A 20,898-nucleotide genomic window follows, 5' to 3' on the forward strand; every position below is an offset into this window, starting at 1 on the left:
TGTTGGGGATTCATTGAGGGTAGAAGAAACCAGGTTACACTGATTGCATTTGTTAGGTAAAGATGCTTCAGTTTCTTGATCTATAAACTAGGGACTGTAAGGGTAACTATGAGGATCCTTAAGTACCTGAAGTACAGCACGCAATAATAACCAGATCTATTCAATTATACACACGTGCCGCTGGATTCGTTCGGATAAGGAAGTCTACTGCGGTACACCTTTTCTTGGTTTGAAAATGGAGGTTTGTTTCGTAGTTCCCCAGCCGGGGAAAGTCTGCTGAAACCGCAGAACCCGGGAAGGAGGCTGGGCACGCCTCCCGGTGCGCGCTTACTCGCCGGCCCCGGCTGCAGCTCTGCGCGCGTCCTCCAGGGGCCGCTCTTAGCGCCGTCCGACCGCCTCCCCGCGCGTGCTCACTCCGCGCGGCGCGCGCCTCGGAATCGCCGCCGCTGTCCCCAGCCTTCGGCGGCTGCTCCAGCTAAACCTTTGTGGCTGGGTGCGGGAGCGCTTTGGCGATAAAAGTCTTCCGTCTTCTGTGGGCTCTGCTCTGCACTCCCAACCTCCCGTGGGCACATCTGGGGCGACGAGTATTAGCGTCTCCATAGCGCTCCACCCGGGAGGTAGGACGAGGCCGAGCCCGCGTTGGAGTTCGGGCTGACTGGGGCCTGGACCCGGCGAGACGCCGCCGCCGCCCGGATGTTGCGATGGCTGATCGGGGGAGGCCGAGAACCTCAAGGATTGGCCGAGGTAAACCCGGGAGGGCGCTCCCAGCTCCTGCCAAGACCGAGCTCGCCCCAGCTGCGGCTCGGATCCCAGCCGGGCTTGCGGGGTGGGCGGTGGTGGCTGCGCGGAGGCGGGGCCTGTGGGCGTGCACGCGCTGCGCGCTGCCGCGGGACTGTCCTGGGGCGCCCCGGTGAGCGGTGCCCACCGTCCCCAGTTCTACCCTGCAAGTTCCAGGACCGGTGAGCAGAGACGAAATCGCTAGACAACTGACTCAGGGACACTCAGCTAGTCATTAGCCCAGTTGGGACCTGTGAGACCGTAGATCCTTTGGCTGCTTAAACTATCCTCGTTTCAATTTTAAGAAGTATCCTACTTAACTAGAAACGAACAAGTGGTGACTGCAGCTTTACACTTTTGATTTATTTGACTTCGTATGTCTTCTCATCATCAAGTGATACAGGGAATATAAAATTTGTTTATCCAAGGACTAAAATAAGGATATAATTATTGCTTCAAGGTCAAGAAAATGACTCTTAATTAATGTTCTTTTTGATTCCATAGTCACACTTTTTTTTTTTATGGGCGTGAATAATCGAATAGACTGTGTAATGAGATTTACATTTGAAAACTGAATAAAATAACTTTGCAGTCTTAAAAATGTTGAGGCCTGGAATTTATTTCATATGCCACTTAAGAATGAAATTTGTGTTGAAGTCCATTTTATTTCTTATAAGACTTTTTTTGACTGTTAAAAAAAATTCGTGGTTCTGTGTAAGCAGCCTTCTCAGTTTTAACTTCCTCATATCTTTCAGTTGAGGTTTATTGTCTATTTTTAAATTCTTATTTCAGATTTGTCTGAAATCCTTCAGATCATGGAAGAATTGTGAGTCACTGAAAGGCCATATGTGATATATATGACAATTCTGTATTAACCTGATTATTTAATTAATCAGATAATTTGATTAACCAATTCTGCCATACCTGGCAGGCTTTCATTTGGGGAGAAGCAGTTTATACAGTTTTCAGATATCTCACTTTTGCTTTGCTTCTTGGAAGCTCTGCTAGGAGGGAGACAGGGAGTAAATAAAAATTACAGCATTCAGGTGGATTGTTTGGAAAACATTTAAGCATGTTAATGTATACATTTTTTCTTATGGAAGTATTTCAGTTGTATAACTGCTGTGAATATGTACAGCAGTTATCCCTAATTTATGCAAGAACTTTGTGTCCAAGCTTCTAGTTTAGGCAGTGTTTCTCCACTGGGGTGATTTTTGCCTCCCAGAGGACATATGGCAATGTTGTGCATGTGTGGGGGACATCTATTGGGATCTAGTATATATAGACCTGGGTGGTGGCTAAATACCCTGTGATGCACAGTACAACTCTCAGCAACAAAGAGAGCTGGGCCAAATGTCAAGGGTCAAGTTTGAGAAACCCTGATTTAGTGGTAAAATACAAAATTTTATCATGAAATAGTACTGTATTTGACTCTAGAAATGAAGTTAGTTAGACCTACCTTGTAGAATTTACATGGCATATGTACTTGGGACAGTGTCTAGCAGATGGCTTTACTCTGTAAATGTTAGTAATTAGTATCAATATTGTCCAGAGTTGAATTCATTGAGTCTAAATGATTTAATTTATTCTTTCATTCATTCAGCAAACATGTATTGAGTGCATATAATGAACTGGGCACTGTTGTAGTCTATATTTTACCCCCTTGATTTACAGTTTTGTCTTCTGCATGTTTTAATTGAGAAACACTCATTCTAAAATATTGAACTGGATTGGCCTATTAATTTTTCTTAGGTTTAATGAGATATAATTTACATAAAATGACATTCACCCTTTTTGTAAATGTATTGTCACCTGAAAATACTAAAAGCTTTGGTATGAATTCATGGTAAAAGAAGTGTTTTATGTTGAATTGGCAGTTATTTAGTTGATACTGGGGAAATAATACTCAGTATTAGAACATGCTCTCTTCTGGCTTTTTAGATCTTATATTCTTAGATGTATACCATGCAATGGTGTTTTATCGTAAATCATTTTATCTCTTTCTCTGTCTTTTGTTTTTGCTTCTCCCCCCCACCCCCAACACAAGAAATCTCCTTTACAGACAATAGGTGAAGAGCAAACCCAGAACCCCTACACTGAACTGCTTGTGCTGAAAGCTCATCATGATATTGTACGATTTCTGGTACAGTTGGATGACTACAGGTAAGAGACTCTAGTTGTCCAATTGACTACTGTTTGGAAATAGTTTTTAGAGAATTCTATGTTAAAAACAAAAAGCTTCAGGATTTAATACATCTTTTTTAAAAGTTTCAAAACTGATGATTAGTGACATTTAGTAAAAATTGAAATTGACCTCTGTATCTGAAGTCTTTTTTGTCCAGAGTTAAGGTGTCATATCTAGTAACTTGAGGGTTATATTTGTTTGTTTTTTGAGTTCTCAGAAATATTCTTGTTAGTTTACACTTTAGAGAAAAGTATATGACTTTAAAATGTGAAAGAAAGTTACACTGTATGGTAAGGTGAACCTGAATTTGAGAAACAAATGTAGTAGAATCTCTGTAAGTTGACCTCCCAAGGGACTATAACAAACTGGTTAACATACATAAGTGGTCAACATGAGGAACTAGGCCTGCTGTACTGATACATACATCTGGTGCATGTCTGGTCTATAAAATTAGGTCAACTTAAGGAGGTGGTCATTGTAAGGAGGTGGTCAACTATGAAGGTTTTACTACATGTAAATGTTTTAACTATCAGGTACCTACTAGGAATGTGCTATTTTTAGTGGAATGTAAGGATTACATCTGAATTTTTTTTTATTGATGAAGCTCCTTTAAAATGTACATTAAGCTGGGCCAATGGCTCACACATGTAATCCTATCCTCTGGGAGGCTGAGGCAGGTGGATTGCCTGAGCTTAGGAGTTCAAGACCAGCCTGAGCAAGAGTGAGATCCCATCTCTAAAAATAGCTGGGCATTATGGCGGGCTTCTGTAGTACCAGCTACTTGGGAGGCTGAGGCAAGAGAATTACTTAAGCCCAAGAGTTTGAGGTTGTTGTGAACTATGATGTCATGGCACTCTACTCAGGGCGGCAAAATGCGACTTTGTCTCAAAATAAATAAATGTACATTAATCTGTACTTTGTTACTAGCATATATAATACTACATTTAATACATTTATAAGTACAGATGACGATATGTAGGGTTTAGCACTGTAGGCTATGATCCGTATATCTCTTTATTAAGCCTGTATTCAGCTATGTTTTTATCCATTGTAGCATGTACCTCCGTTAACAATTACATAAATAATAGTGTAACTACTTGATATTTGTCTTCTCCTCAAAAGTGTAAGCTTCATGAGAGTAGGGGCTCTCCACACAGAGGCCATCCTAAGCCTCCAACTCTGCTTCTGTTGTCTACCAGTTCTTCCTTTATAATCCTCCCCCCCCTTTTTTTTTGACTCCATGGGTGACTGCTAGAATTGATTATGCCTAACTCTGTGACTTCAACTATCTATTAACCTTGTCTTATTTTTTTTTCTTATGTCTTTGACATTAAATTACTTTTACTATGTACAGTGCAATTTTGACACTACCTAGAGTTAGGTCAAATTCCACAGTGAAGAACACAGTCAGTCCTATACAATGTTCTGCTAACCTCAGACACTAGCCAAAAGCTACTGCGTTCCCAGGCCACCTGCACTTTAGGTTAGCTGACTACAAATTCCTCTTTTCCTTTTAGAATTGATAATTTGCTAGAATGACTCAGAAAACTCAGGAAAGCACTATTCTTATGATTGCAGTTTTATTATAAAGGATACAGATCAGGACCAGCCAGATGAAGAGTTGTGTAGGGTGAGGTCTCGGGGAGTCCCCGATGTAAAGCTTCCGCGTCCTCAGGACTTGTAGCCCTCATGGCACATCATTGTGTACCACCAATAAGGGAGCTCACTTGAGCTTTCGGTGTCCAGAGTTTTTATTGGAGTTTCATCATGTAGTATGAGTGTTTGAATCATTGGCCACATGATTGAACTCAATTTTCAGATTCTTTCTTCCCCAGGTGGTTGGAAGATCAGTTGATACCCTGTTAGAGCAACATGAAGCCCAAACCTTTTAATCACATGGTTCACCCTTCCAGTTTGGCCAGCCCTTATCCTGAAATTATTTAAGGACCTACTTGTGAGTCATCCTCTTAGCATGACTCAGGTGTGGTTCCCCAAATAATAAAGACACTTGGAAAATTCTGGTTTAGAGGCTCCCTTCTAGGAAACAGGGACGAAGGTTAGCAAAATTAACGTACAACACCATGCTTCTCAACATTGATTGAAAAGATTTGGAAAGACTTGCCTCCTATATGAGATACACATGTGCGTAAGTGTGAGTGATATATATATGTGTGTGTGTGTATGTCTATATAAAATAGTGCCCATTAGCACTGGTTTCCTATTGTGATGTAAGCCATCTAAATCATGGCATGCTAAACATAATAATCTTCAGCATTTTTTGGATAATATTCATTGTCGTTATATGCTTAGAGACACTCTTTTTATTTAAGTGATCATTTCTGTGGAAATGAAATATTTCTGAAGAGGTGGGATATTTGAAGCTAAAGTTTTCTTATACCATAGCTTCCCATAGTAAGTTGCTAGGAAAGAAACATCATCACTGGTAATTTCTTATAACATCATCTCTAATATTTGGGCCTTAAGGAATACTAAAATCATTTTGTCTAGGGAAGATTAAATAACAACTACACAGTATACTTTCAGGTTTTGACCCTTAAATATTTATATAGATTGTTAAGATGCCCTGTTCACGGTTGTCTTCTGTGAAATGCTCTCTTGGCTATTCTTATTACATAGTTAGAAGAACAATCTGTAGAAAAGGCCAGATTCTAGAATAATGCTGGCAGATGTTTAATTATATTTTCCCCGTAGTGTTGCTCATGTATACTTTGTTTAGTGATACAGTAAATATTCTGTAAACAGTGAGAAAGCTATACATGAGTATATCACTTATCTTCTATTCTGTCAAATATCATCCCATGCTTAGTGGCATAAAATAACCTCCATATATTTAGCTTATTATCCTGTAGGATGACAGGTTGAGCTAGGCTCAGCTGGGTTAGTCTTTTTACCTGTTCCAGGATCATCTGGTCTTGGCTAGGTTTACTTGTACATCTGTGGCCAACTGGTAGATTGGTTGGTGTGGCTGCTTCATGATGGTGTCAGGTGGGATGAGTGCAGTCTTCCTCCATCTGGTTTCCCAGGTGCTTGTTCTCATAGTCATGGAGTTCTGATACTAGCAAAATGGCAAACCCCAAAGTAAGACACTTTTCAAGTCTCCGTTTGTATCATAGTTGCTGTTGTTTCATTGGCCAAAGAAGTCAAGAACTGGTACAAATTCAATGAGTGGATCAACTTTACCTCTTGATGAGAGGGGCACCCAAGTCCTCTCGCAAATGGGGTGGGTATAAGGAGGGGCAATAATTTGTGGCCAGTTTGCTATCTACCACAATGAATTTGTATGTTTAGAATGGATGACAGATGACTAAGCTTGCTTTTTAGCTTTTGCAATAAGTGATGAAATACTTTCATGAATCATGTTTAATTCTTGGTACTTAACTCATTACTATGCAAAAATTTATATACAAGGTATCTATCCATAAAGTTTGTGTGCAGTTTACTATGTTATACGATTTTATTTTATAATTATTATTTTTTTGAGACAGAGTCTCACTATGTCGCCCTTGGTAGAGTGCCATGGCATCACAGCTCGCAGCAACCTTAAACTCTTGGGCTTAAGCGATTCTCTTGCCTCAGCCTCCCAAGTAGCTGAGACTACAGGTGCCTACCACAACACCCGGCTATTTTTTGGTTGTAGTTGTCATTGTTGTTTGGCAGGCCCGGGCTGGGTTTGAACCTGCCAGCTCTAGTATATATGACTGGCGCCCTAGCCGCTGAGCTACAGGCCTGAGCCTGTTAAACTGTTTTAAGTTGCTCATGAACTTTATGTCCACTCTGTATAATTAGGTATGAAGTTTTTCAGTTGCAGATCTATAGAACTTTCAATTCATGTTTTGTTTTTCAGAATGTGATTCTTTAGTGTACTGAACAAAATATGAACTGAAAGTCATTCTTGGTAAGAAGGACATAGGAAAATTTACACAGTATATAAATAACAGAATTAAGAGCTCAGAATTTTCACTCTTAATTGAATTATTAATAGTTTAGGATCGTCCTTACCATTGTCTTTGCTATTGCATATATAGATCATTTACACATTATTAAATTACAGAAATATCTTTCCAGTTTTTAAATAAATTTTATATTATTCCACTTTTTATGTTTTTTTACTTTGTTTTTGTAGGCATTACATTCTAGGTTTTTTTTTGTCAGCTGTTGTAATCCAGGTTTCACGCTTCAGGTCTTCAGATAATACCAACTTATTGAAAATTTTGCAGAAGGATTTTCTTGTTTTCTTGGTGGCTCAGCTAAAATCAGTGAGTGGAAAATTTTCTCAGATTGGTTTTTGAAGATACCAAATAAATCCTGTATAACCTAACAGACAGCTGTCTTTTCTTTTCTTCTTTAGTATTTTTTGAACATGAAGTGAGGGTCATATTGATTGGGACATCACTGAAGAAGGCTAAGCCTCAGCAAGAGTCTTCCAAAAAATGGACTGTGCTAAAATTACATGTAATACTCTAGCACTTGACATATTAAACTAAACTGAGTTCATAACACATTTTAAGAATAGTTTTCTCTGTTGCTCATTTGACCATTCCTTGCTGCTCCAGGAAATAGACAAGGTTATGCAGGATGGTGATCATGACTGGAAAAGAATCAGATGACCCATGAAGTGCCAAACTGGAGAACAAAAATTGTGCCTTTGGGGTGGCTGGTGAAGCTGTACATTCACAAGAAAGTAGACAAACTCCGTGTAGTTTGATAATGCACTGAAATCAAACAATATGCTTCATCTATAAGTTTTTTTTTTTTTGTTGGGGATTCATTGAGGGTACAAGAAACCAGGTTGCAATGATTGCATTTGTTAGGTAAAGTCCCTCTAACTATAACAAGGTATTTTAAGTTAAGAATCTTCTTTCTTACTAATATTCAGAGAATAAAGATTAATAGTTGAGATGGTTTAGATAGTCCTAATGCTGGGTTCCCTGAGATGCAGACCCTAAAATGTATTTAAGCATGCATTAAATACATTGACAAAATGTCAGCTGCTCCAATGCAGATATGACAGAGTGTCTGTCAGCCCCATGGGGAGTGCTGGAGGAAAGTTTGCCCTGAGAGGAGTTCTGTGCTAAACATAAATTAACCAGAGCTTTGTATCACTGACTTGCTTAGTCTTTTTCATCTAAGAATGTGTCCCTGGCTTCTAACCATCTTGTGTAATTCCAGTGAGTAGGGACGGCCTTAGCCAACTTTGGCTTGAAAGCTGAAATAGACCCTGAAGTCAACAACTGCAGGCAGTCAAATGTCTCCATTCCTCACAGCTGGGCAGCTAGTCCTCTCTGGAAAGGGGCTCTGGAAGGCATATCTTTGTATTGGCTACATTTACAGTTGCAATTTGGGCTCTTTAATTTTTAAATTGCATGAGTGCACTGATATGGCCATGCATTTGGGCAGCTTTTAAAAACTTTTTAAGTGTGCCATCGGTTGATAGTTTTTTGATGGCTTGAAAAGTTAACCTAGTTTTCAGAGATATTAAAGTACTGTACCTGAAAAAGGGTATAAGCAGAATTGTTTTGATCACGAATTCCAGCAGCAACAATACTAATTACAGATTGCACACCAGTTTTTTTTAAGTGCTTACCTAGTGTCACATTGATTTATTCTAATAGACGTACTAAAATAGACGTATTATTTATTCTAATAGATGTACCAATGAAACAAACAAAAAAAAAACCCTTTTCGATTTCCAAGACTTGTAAATGACTGACTGTCTGTGGAAAGTTTGTTTATTTGATTTCTGTTGTGTTTAGATAGTGCTTTGAATCAGGTCAGGAGTTGGGGCAGCGCCATCATGTATAGGTGAATATTACCCTTTCTCTTCCCCTTTTTCTTATTTCTAATTTTGGCCCTTTGTCTCGTATTTTAGAAATGTAGGTGGATTTTGTTCAGTTGGATAAGATGTAAGATTTGGGATGATGATGGGTAGCTGGAAAGGTAATTGCAAATTTTGGGAGGACAGCAGGTTATAACAATATTTCAGTTTTACATTCTGTCACCTTCACAGTAAAATTCTATAATTTGTAGGTAAAATCTGGCTCCCTCACCTGCAAAATGCCCTTACTAAGCATTTGAAAATTACCGCCTTGAACATCTTTAAAATGTTGCTTAAAAATCCATCTGACAATCTGAGCACAGATAACGGAAATAACTGCAGTGCATTGCAACATACCATGTGTTTAAATCCGTGGGTTCATAATGATACTTAAAAAAGAGAACTCACCGGTTACATTTGGATAATGCTGGGAGCTAATTCATTATTTTGAAAATTGGTAAAAAAAAGGGCAAACGCAAGCCTTATATAATAGCCTTTCTTATATAAACTGTGTCTTGGGATCAGTAATAATTGATGAGAAGAAAATTTTCTTTTTCTTTTTCTTTTTTTTGAGACAGACCCTTATTTTGTCACCCTTGGTAGAGTGCAGTGGAGTTGTAGCTCATAGCAATCTCGAAGTCCTGGGCTCAAGTGATCCCCTTGCCTCAGCCTCCCAAGCAGCTGGGACTATAGGCACCCACCACGATGTCCGGCTATTTTTTAGAGCACTCTTGTTCAGGCTGGTCTCAAACTCCTGAGCTCAAGTAATCCACCCACTTCAGCCTTCCAAAGTGCTGGGATTGCAGGGGTGAGCCAGCACACCTGGCCTAGAAATTTCTCTGTACAGAAGAATTCAACTAGAAAGAATGATAGAATTGGAGTATTATAACTTTACAATCTCTATAGAGGAAGAAAAAATGCTTTTTGTCTACTCATCTTAGGTATTTTTGGCCAGGACTCTGAAGGTTAGACCAACAAAAGATAAACAAGAGAAAAACAAGTATATTAACGTGTGCATCTCCTGTGCACATTGGAGTACTCCATGAGTAACTCAGAGGGGTGGGTAAAACTTGGGCTTACTTATCATTTTAACAAAATGATAAATTTGTCGAAAAGTGACAAGACAAAGGAAAGGGACTTTGAGTTTCCTGGGGTAGCAAATTGTAAGAAAGCAAATATATGGGGGAAAGTGTTGGTAGGTAAAGTCTACTCAGAAAGGTGTGTTTGAAGATGCATTTTTGGTGCCCTCTCATCTCGCCTTCCTGGTTTTAACAAGGTGTTTTCAGGAACATGGCGGGCAGACAGAGAGCTCCTTATTCGTCTGCTTTTTCTCAGTGGTCTTCAACTGAAAATAATCCTTGTATCAAAGTGACATATTATGGGGTTACATACTCTGAACTTCAAAGGAAATAAGGAATTTAGGCAATGATTATTGATGGCTGTGAACATCACACGTACATACACACCAAAAAAAAAAAAGGCTGCTAGAAATTGTTTCCTGATAGTGTGCAAACTGCTTGTGAAGTAGACCAAAAAGTCAGATCTGAATCTGGTTATGTCTCTAGATTTAACTATCAATTTACTGAAAATACCAGGGACAGAGGTGCATGTTAAATGACAGCATAGGAAAGTAGTTACCAAAATCCAGAACTACAAGGCAGATTACTTTTTCTCAACAAATAAATTGAAAGGAAAAAATAGAGAACAAATTAGTAGAATAGAGCAGATTTTAGAGATGTATGAACCAATTGCAAAGTCTGGACCTTATTTGGATCTTCCTTCTAAGAAATAAACTGATTAAAAAATATGAGATCAGTGACTAGGTATGTAATGACATTAAGGAAATGGATGTTAACTGTAGGTATGAGGTAAAAGATCCTTAGAGGTTACACTGAAATGTTTACTGATGAAAGACAGTGACTGGGATGCTTCAAACTGGTCTGCGGAGGGCTCGGGTGGGTTACAGATAAAACAGTATTGGCTGTTGAGGTAATAACTGTCCCTTCACTTTTGTACATACTTAAATTCTTCATAATGACAAGTTAAACTATATTTGGTACCGAGGAAATTAAAATAGCAATTTAAAAGGTATTTTTGCTTCAGTATGAAATAAAATGTTTTCTTAGATGTTACTAGTATTTTAAGTGTCCTGGGGGAACCACCCCTGTTTGGCCCTTTGAGAACAGAATTTGTTGAGAGTAGTTAAAGGAATCACACAGATGGACATGAACTTATCAGCTTAATAAAGTAATGTCTGATAAAAAGCTGGATTAAAGGATGTGGCTTTCCTTACACTTCACCCTGAATTAGGTAGATTTCTTCACTGAATCAGTGGTGCGCTAAACTCTCAGTTGCAGGCCCCTCAAATGTAGGCTTACCTCAAAAATAAGAGTAGACCAGAATGTTCCCTCTCCATGAACAGACAGAAAACCTAAAGAGGCTAAACTGAGCATGTTCAGTTCATGTTCTCATCTGTGCAAGGGGGGCAAAGAGAGACCAAGGATATTTACTAAGTAGAGTTTTTTCATGGAAACTTGAGCTTAGAAGAACGGAGAGCATAGGGATTTTTTTTTTTTTAATACTGTAAACTTTATGTGCAGTTAATCTTTCTATTTGTAATTTGAGAGAGGGGACATATTTTTTTTCAGGGAGATATTTTTTTCTTAATTTCAAATTAATATGGGGGTACAAGTGTTTAGGTTACATTGTTTTCAATTCTAAGGTAAAGTTGTAATTGAGCTTGTCACCCAGGTTTGCCAAAGATTTTATCCTTGCAAATGACCATGGAAACAATTACATCTTCCTACCTTCACTCTCTAAAAGACCTTGGACTTTTAGATACTAGAGTTGTTAACATAATTACTTTTTCTTAATGAAGGAAAATACCAGTCAGTGTTCAAGTAGATACCATGAAAGAATCAGTGGCCTCAATATCTATTCCTCCTTAAAATGCTCTCGAGTTCCCTTCCATTTCTCTTTCAAGTCTATATTCTGTACACTTCTAATTTACTTCAAGTTTTTCTAGCATACAAACAAAAATCTGTTTTAAATGAAAATTGTGTTATTTTTTAGTTTCTGGCTTCTAGTATTTCAGTAGCATTTTCCAACTTTTTTTGTAGTAAAAAATAATAGTATTTTAATTTCATCACGCATTAGAAAGTACTTGTAAATTAGGTGAGAAGTCAGTTAACCACTGGGATTTTCTGTACTGCCATAATAATGTTCTATTTGATTTTTTCCAGGGATTTATGATTATGTATATACTGAATACAGGAAGATTTATGTTCAGGTTTATGGGCTACATTTTTTATTATGTACTTTAAAATTATGTTTGAATTTGTAGGACCTTTGATGTAATTTAAATGGTTTCTCGTGAGTAAGAACTCTTAAATGATTTTTTCGGTAATTGACATAGGAATTGTTTGTCATTTTGTAAAACATGTTATTTTAGGGCGGTGCCTGTGGTTTAAAGGGGTGGGGCGCTAGCCCCATATACTGGAGGTGGCGGGTCCAAACCCAGCCCTGGCCAAAAACTGCAAAACACCCAAAACAAAACAGAACATTTTATTTTATAAAAATCTTCATGAAGCTTTGCAGTACTTTCATTCCACAGTTGGCAATGAAAGAGAGTACTTTCTCTGGGATGTTGAAGAGAAGGTGTTTAGAAGGAATCATTTTAATGAGTTGAAGAAGGGGTGGTGCCTATGGCTCAAGGAGTAGGGTGCCAGCCCCATATACCAGAGGTGGCGGGTTCAAACCCAGCCCTGGCCACAAACAGCAAAAAAAAATAATAATAATAAGTTGAAGAAGTTATAAATAAGAATTCTCAATGAATTCATCCTCTAACATCACTTTATAATATTATACTATGAGGGCACAGGGCCGACAGGCGCCATTGTGAGGCGTGCACCGGGACTTCACCCATTCCTGAGACAGACAGATTGAGAGAGAGAAAAGTATGGCCTCTTGACTTCCGACGACCTGGTCCTGGGAACCAGTGACTTTTGAAGATGTTACCCTGGGTTTTACTGGGGAAGAGTGGGGACTGCTGGACCTCAAACAAAAATCTCTGTATAGGAAAGTGATGCTAGAGAACTACAGCAACCTGGTCTCAGTGGAACATCAGCTTTCCAAGCCAGATGTGCTATCTCAGTTAGAGGAAGCAGAAGAATTCTGGCCGTTGGAGAAAGGAATTCCTCAAGATACCTTTCCAGAATATCTTGGGCCTCAGATCAAAATTCAACTGGATCCTCTTCCTGCTGAGAATCCCCTGATGAACACTGAGGTTGTTGAGGTCCTTACTCTGAACAGGAGGTAGCTGGTGCCCGGAGTGCCCAGATAATTTCGGCAATTTCATTATGAGAATGTGGTAGGTCCCCGAGAAGCCCTCACCCACCTTCGTGAACTCTGTCACCAGTGGCTGGAGCCTGACATTCACTCCAAGGAGCAGATGCTAGAGCTGCTGGTGCTAGAGCAGTTCCTGAGTGCACTGCCTGTGAAACTCCGGACGTGGGTGGAATCACAGCACCCAAAGGACTGCAAAGAGGTGGCAGCCTTGGTGGAGGATGCGACTTGGATATCTGAGGAGGAACCACCACCAGCCCAGCCTTCACAGGACCCCACCTGCTGTCTCAAAGTCCCTGCCCAGCAGAAAAAGAAGCAGCAGAAGGCTACAGCCATCCAGCCAGAGATGGTCCTGCCTGAGGAACCAGTGACTTTCCAGGATGTTGCTGTGGACTTTACCCGGGAGGAGTGGGGGCTGCTGGGCCCAAGACAAAGGACTGAGTACCATGATGTGATGCTGGAGACATTCGGGCACCTGGTCTCTGTGGGATGGGAGACTACACCGGAAAGTAAGCAGTTAACTCCAAATTCTGACATTTCTGAGGGAGAACCAGGCAAAGGCCTGAAAGTACAAGAATTCTCAAGGGATTGTGCCACATCTTCCACCTTGGGAGATGTCTTGCAGCATGTGGACCTGAATGTCCCAAAGTTTTGAAACAAGTGGGGTCTGCTCTGGAAAAAGTCCTCCTTCAGGTGGAGCCTTGTGAAAACCCCAAGTCCCAGGCAAACACTTGTCTTGACACAAGTCAGGTTTTGCTCCAGGTGTCTCCTAAAAAACGTTTGCACAAACATGGCTCACAGGTTAAGAACATCAAACATAATTCACATATAAAACATCAGAATCATTGTGGAAGATAAAAGGCCAAAGAAGGCAGTGGTTGTAGGAAAACCTTCAGCCGGAGTGCTAAGCAGATTACCTTTATAAGAATTCACAAGGGGAGCCAAGTTTGCAGGTGCAGTGAATACGGTAAAATGTTTCGGAACCCAAGATACTTCTCTGTGCATAAGAAAATCTACGCTAGGGGCGGCGCCTGTGGCTCAGTGAGTAGGGCGCCAACCCCATGTGCTGAAGGTGGCGGGTTCAAACCCAGCCCCAGCCAAACTGCAACAAAAAAAAGTAGCCGGGCGTTGTGGCGGGCGCCTGTAGTCCCAGCTACTCAGGAGGCTGAGGCAAGAGAATCGCTCTAAGCCCGAGAGTTAGAGGTTGCTGTGAGCCATGTGACGCCACGGCACTCTACCGAGGGTGGTACAGTGAGACTCTGTCTCTACAAAAAACAAAAAAAAGAAAAAGAAAATCTACACTGGGGAGAGGCCGTATGTGTGTCAGGACTGTGGGAAAGGATTTGTTCAGAGCTCTTCCCTTACACAGCATCAGAGAGTTCATTCTGGAGAGAGACCATTTGAATGTCAAGAGTGTGGGAGGACCTTCAGTGATCACTCAGCCATCTACCAGCACCTGAGAACTCACACTGGAGCTAAGCCCTACCCATGTCAGGACTGTGAAAAGCCTTCTGCCAGAGCTTCCACCTCATTTGGCATCAGAAGACTCACACTGGGGAGTGCCCATATGTGTGCCACAAATGTGGAAAGGCATTCACCCAGAGCTCACACCTTATTGGGCACCAGAAAACCCACAATAGGACAAAGTGGAAGAAGAAACAGCCTATGTCATAGCTCTCAAGCCAGTTGAAGAGACAGTGCCTTTTCAACGTGATCCTGCAATAAAACATGCATTTGGATGGTTGGGAATTGGGACTGAATGTGAAAGAAGCAGAGGGAGGACATTCCCCAAACCAAAGAACCACTGGGGACACCACCATTCTTTTAATTAGAGTAAAGAAAATGAGGAGTTGTCAATGTATTTGGGAAAAAGATTTAATTTTTCAATCAAAAAAAAAATATTATACTATGAGTTCTTAAAGAGCAAGAACCATCACTGCTGTCAGCATCAAACACATATATACCCTGTTTTCCCCAAAATAAGACATCCTCCGAAAATAAGACCTACTTACAGGAAAGATAAGACGTCCCGTGAAAATAAGACCTAGTGCATCTTTGGGAGCACACCTTAAAATAAGACACTGTTATTTTGGGGGAAACAGAGTAGTTAGTGCTTAACATACAGTTAGTGTTTAATGATCTTGAACGAATGAGTGAATCATTAACACAATATGTTTAGTTTTCATAATTAGGGGAGGAGAGGATAAGAAATTCTAGAAGGTCTTTTATAGGTCTTGATTAAACCATTCTTCACTTTGTTAAACTTGCTTTTCATGCATATAATTTTTGCCTAGTCATTTAATTGTGTAGTCTCAGAGAGTATTTTTAAAGATTTGGCTTCAAATTAAGAAAACTTGAAGGATATGCATCAGAATTGAACAGAAACATGAGGAAAATAAAGGAATTAATTTTGGTGTGTTGGGAAAATTTCAGCCAGGTGCAGTGGCTCACACCTGTGTTCCTAGAACTATGGGAGGCTGAGGCAAGTAGATCGCTTGAGCTCAGGAATTTGAGACCAGCCTGAGCAAGAGCAAGACCCCATCTTAAAAAAAGAAATTTCAAATTTCTATTTTTGTTGTGATAGTGTATTGATACATTAATAATGGTAAAAGGAAAAGATGAGGTTACATTAATACATCTATGTTACAGAGCCCTTGTAATATTTTAATGTTTGGTTATTAATTCAACAAGCATTTCTTTATTACTTTACACCTGCCAGAGAGAGATAGAGATTCCCTAGACTAGGAAGTGCTGTTATAAAGACCAATAAATATAGTAATTATTATATTTCATTTAGCCTAAGAAGCATATTTTCCCCATTTTAACATCTCCAAGATTTGGATTCATTATATAATCAATGCTGTCTGTTAGTTAAACTTGGTAGCATGTTTTTCCTTAATGGTACATAGTACATAAATGGTACATGGTACGTACAGTGTCTTACAATTGATGACATCTCAGATTTAATAAAATACAGTACATTTCTAAACAATCATTAAATTTTTTTTTTTCACTGTACTGCCCTCAGGTAGAGTGCCGTGGCGTCACACGGCTCACAGCAACCTCTAAATCTTGGGCTTACGCGATTCTCTTGCCTCAGCCTCCCGAGCAGCTGGGACTACAGGCGCCCACCACAACACCCGGCTATTTTTCTGTTGCAGTTTGGCCGGGGCTGGGTCCGAACCCGCCACCCTCGGCATATGGGGTCTGCGCCCTACTCACTGAGCCACAGGCATTAAATTTTAATATCTTGAGGCCACATGTAATTCATCTTGGCATCTCCCTAATACCTAGCATAGAATCACATTTATTGCATTTTGTCCTAATCAGTAAGGAAGTATTTCTCTCAAAATCTTAAGTCTTTGTATTATGTTAATTTAGTGTTTTTACAAAATTAACATATAAAATGTTATGGCAGTATAGTCATTATTCTTCCTTCCATTAAATAGTTTAAGCCTATTAACATTTTCAGTACTCCTTTTTTTAGTTGAGTACTTATCTCCAGTACTACTTGTATATCTTAACAATTAGGAATTAGAAGATTAAATTTTCATTTCTGATTTGGAGATGGCTAGAGTATGTGCTTGACTGATTTTGGATTTATAGGATTTGGTTTAAGATAAACTGATATAGTACTCAAGTTTTTAGTTATCCATTGTAGTAAGATGAATAATTATAACTACTTGTTTTTTTTATGAGAAATACTAACATGTAGTAAAGTTATATGGCTGTGTCTTAAAGCTTTATGTTTCCTCTTTAGAGGAGATAGTGATAAATACTAAAATGGCAAGAAAAAAAGGAGAAGCAATAGAACATATGTAAGAATTGAAGGCCTGAATAGTCTGCCAACTGGGTAATTGACCTCTGAGCAATAAAAAATTGGCTGTGATTTCATGCATTACTGTTGAGCTTTGTTTAGATTTAACTTTTTGTTCACTACTGATTGAAATAAGTTAGAGGTGAAATGCTCTATCTCATTTCTAAACTCTTAGCCATTCAGTCATCTCTCATTGTGAACTCATGAGATTCAAACATAATAAAACAGTAATGAGAAGTTAAAAATCAGGACTAGAAAAAAAGTATGTATTTTAAACCTGCATTCTTCTAAATGGAAGAAAAGCAATTATAAGAGGTTTTAGAAAATCAATAGAAATTTCAATAGAAAACGTAATACTTTGAGTCCTGTCCTCCCTGCCATCACTATACACAAATCAATAGGCCCAGAAACATAAGTTATTAAAGATTTACTTCCAGTATATTTTATTTTATTTTGTTTTTAAAATAAGAATGAATGATAGTTATAGATTTAAAAATAACTGTATGGTTTCTAGCTGGTTACGTAAGATGTTTTTTTTTTTTTGAAAGACATTTTATTTATTTATTTTTATTATTATTATTTTTTTTGTGGTTTTTGGCCGGGGCTAGGTTTGAACCCGCCACCTCCGGCATATGGGACCGGCGCCCTACTCCTTGGGCCACAGGCACCGATGTTTTAAAGGTCCTTTCCACTAGGAAGATATGTAGTTCCATTTTAAAAAATTATTAGCAAACATTGTTAGACTGTATTTGATAAATTTCACATCTCCTATCTAATCTCTTGGCTCTAACAGTAGACATAATCAAGGGTTGGAAATGAGGAACTGAGTATAGGGATTGTTCAAGCCAGGGAACACAGAAGTTAAGTAGGGGATTTTGAAGTGGAGCATGAAAAATTTGAACTTGAGGCTTGGTTTGGAGTGTTGAAGAAAGTGTTACATGGCTGGAGTAATGGGATTTTTTTATGGGTAAAGTCCATTAGAACAGATGCTTCCATAGGAACAAAGTGATTTCTATGTCCATCTCTATCAGTTCTGTACTTTTTTCCCCAACGGTAAATGTATGGCCAATGTTTACTTGAAGGAAGACATCTAAGGCACACCCAGCTTTTGTGAAACCCACTAACAGTCTTCCAGGCGAGTACAAAAACTGTTAGTGAAATATAATTTGTTAATGGTTATTAATTAAAAAGGAGCCATTTAGTCAGCGCCCATAGCTCAGTGTGTAGGGCGCCAGCCACATACACCCAGGCTGGCAGATTTGAACCCGGCCCAGGCCAGCTAAAACAACAATGACAACTGCAACAAAAAAAATAGCCAGGCATTGTGGTGGGTGCCTGTAGTCCCAGCTACATGGGAAGGTGGGCAAGAGACTCACTTAAGCCCAAGAGTTTGAGGTTGCTGGGAGCTGTGATGCCACAGCACTCAACCCAGGGTGACAGCTTGAGACTCTGTCTCAAAAAATGAAAGGAACCATTTATATGCTGTTCATAGCTAGCTCTCTATAACACCACTTTTTTCCTATTGAAAAAACAAACCTGAATTTAGTTGAATGAAAGTGATATAATGGGGATAACTTTGAATTAATTCTGAGTCATTAAAAAGAATTTACAAAATTGTGTATTATAAATTATTTGACATGCTTAAAATGTGATCATTATATACCACTGTGCTGGATTACTGCTTAAGAGCAGTGTTTTCTTGCTTCTACTGTAATGTATTCACTGTGATGAATAATCCTACATGACAGATTATTTCTCTTGGTAGGGTTTGTGTCAGGATGTCTTCCTCTGTACAGAGTGTAGATGACCATTCCTCTGTGCATAGAGAACTGGAGGTGAAGAGGAGAGACGAGCCCCAGTAGAGTTACAGTTCTCTCTTCATGCCACGGGACACATTTCCTTTACCTCTGTATCTCTCAAGCATCAATTAATTATTAAAATCAATTAAAAATACTCAACCCCCCCAACTGTTCCAAACCAAGAGCATAGAATTTATGCGAAGAGACCAAGGAGCCAAGATAAGCAAAGGAGAGATCTTGATTTTAAATGATGAGTCAAAATGTCTTTACAGAGAAAATAAGAGAAATAATTTATCTGAGGACATGATTCCATTCCACCCTTGGAATATCACTTCCCGTCACTAAAGCTACTTCTTAACTTGATTTCATGTAACAGGGATTTCTTGAAATTAAAGAGTTTTAAAGCAAGGAAGGACTTTAAAGATCTTTTGTGTATCTCCCTTATTTTTACATTTCTAGGAGGTTATCTTTGTAACACCGTAAATGTCTTGTTTATCTTTGAATCCTTAGTATATAAGTAGAACCTAAAAGGTATTTTATAAATATTTGTTAAATTAGCTTAAATAACTTAATCTTTGTTAATGAGTCAAAATACTAACGAAGTCTAATAGTTCTTAATCTTAGCAATTAAATGTTACCATTGATTGTTTTTTACTTGATGCTTTTTTTAAACAGATTTGCATCTGCTGGTGATGATGGAATTGTAGTTGTGTGGAATGCCCAGGTGTGTATTGATTATATATGGATTATATAATAAAGATATGACTGTATGGTGGCGTATTCATTCATAAATACTCTCTAGGGATATATCGCATATCAATATAATTATTTGAAACTAATATGTGAAAAGGGCTACTTAGGTTAAATCCATTTATTCGTAAAATAAGGATCGATATTTCATAATAAGGAGGAAAGTTTTTTAATTATGAATTTTTCCTGGGAAACAAATGCCAAATTATGAAAATAAAAATTTTAATTTTATTGAACAAAATTTAGGTTCTCAGTAACTATGCACTGACTTCCGAAATGAATCACATTGATTTTGTGAGAGGCACAATTTTTCTTTCAATATTATATGATAACATAATACAATATTTGTTTTATGTTTGACTTGATTTTAATAGTAATGTAACAAAAGGCCTATTTAAAAATAAATATTTCAGGCCTCACCAGGTTTCTTTAGGCCTTTCTTCCTGATCTTTTGTTATTCAAAGTATTCTGTTCTGAAGTATCTCTTCCTCTCACCCTTATTTTTGATTGTTATCTGGTCTAACTCTGTCACATCCTCAGTTTTTAGTGGCTTTGCCTATAATTAAAACAGTTTCTAAACACTGCTTTTGTTACATTCATGAAATCATGCAATCTTGGAGAGAGATGCAATTTATATTTTACATTGTATTTTCATATATTTACTACTTGGGAAATTAGCGAGAGACTGATGGACAAAGATGTTGGATGAGTGGGGGTAGATGTTGGCATTAAATAGAGATGGAGCAGAGACAACTTTATAAGTGGTTGATAAGTTAGTGGAGGTCCATACACATACACATATTGTTATGCTGACTTTTATTTCCTTTCACAGTCTTAGGACTAGTGAGACTTCTTAGATAATAAGGAGTCACTATTTTTTCTCTACAGTTGAAGTTACTGATTTTTGTTTTGTTTAAGTCACACAATTATATTGTTAAAACCATGGGAAAGAATACTCCTTTAAGTTTCTTATAAAAATATGCTTAAGGGGCGGCGCCTGTGGCAGTGCGGCGCCTGTGGCTCAGTCGGTAAGGCGCCGGCCCCATGTACCAAGGGTGGCGGGTTCAAACCCGGCCCCGGCCAAACTGCAGCCAAAAAATGGCCGGGCGTTGTGGCAGGCGCCTGTAGTCCCAGCTACTCGGGAGGCTGAGGCAAGAGAATCGCTTAAGCCCGGGAGTTGGAGGTTGCTGTGAGCCGTGTGAGGCCACGGCACTCTACCGAGGACCATAAAGTGAGACTCTGTCTCTGCAAAAAAAAAAATAAATAAATAAAATATGCTTAAAAAAAATGCTAAAAATTAGTATTTTCTATTAGAAAATAAACTTAAGTGACTTTTTTTTTTATTAAATCATAGCTGTGTACATTGATATATTCATGGGGCATCATTCAC

The 20,898-nt window shown here is 38.8% G+C and overlaps 1 protein-coding gene and 1 pseudogene across 3 annotated transcripts in view; both read left to right on the forward strand.

The window, feature by feature from the left end:
• The first annotated feature begins 414 nt into the window (after window positions 1–414).
• The window catches only part of WDR41 (WD repeat domain 41), a 45,973-nt gene continuing 25,489 nt past the window's right edge, over window positions 415–20,898 (forward strand). For 2 of the 3 annotated variants that reach the window (XM_053588172.1, XM_053588188.1), the window contains exons 1-3: window positions 415–744; window positions 2,825–2,940; window positions 19,434–19,482. In XM_053588172.1, coding sequence (XP_053444147.1) covers window positions 694–744; window positions 2,825–2,940; window positions 19,434–19,482 — 216 coding nt within the window. In that variant the 5' untranslated portion in view covers window positions 415–693. The remainder of the gene's footprint in view (window positions 745–2,824; window positions 2,941–19,433; window positions 19,483–20,898) is intronic. The other variant, XM_053588179.1, reaches the window with a different exon arrangement.
• LOC128583696 (neurotrophin receptor-interacting factor homolog) lies at window positions 12,683–15,021 on the forward strand (annotated as a pseudogene).

The sequence above is a fragment of the Nycticebus coucang genome, chromosome 1 (genome assembly GCF_027406575.1).
Source record: "Nycticebus coucang isolate mNycCou1 chromosome 1, mNycCou1.pri, whole genome shotgun sequence".
Classification (NCBI taxonomy): Eukaryota; Metazoa; Chordata; class Mammalia; order Primates; family Lorisidae; genus Nycticebus; species Nycticebus coucang.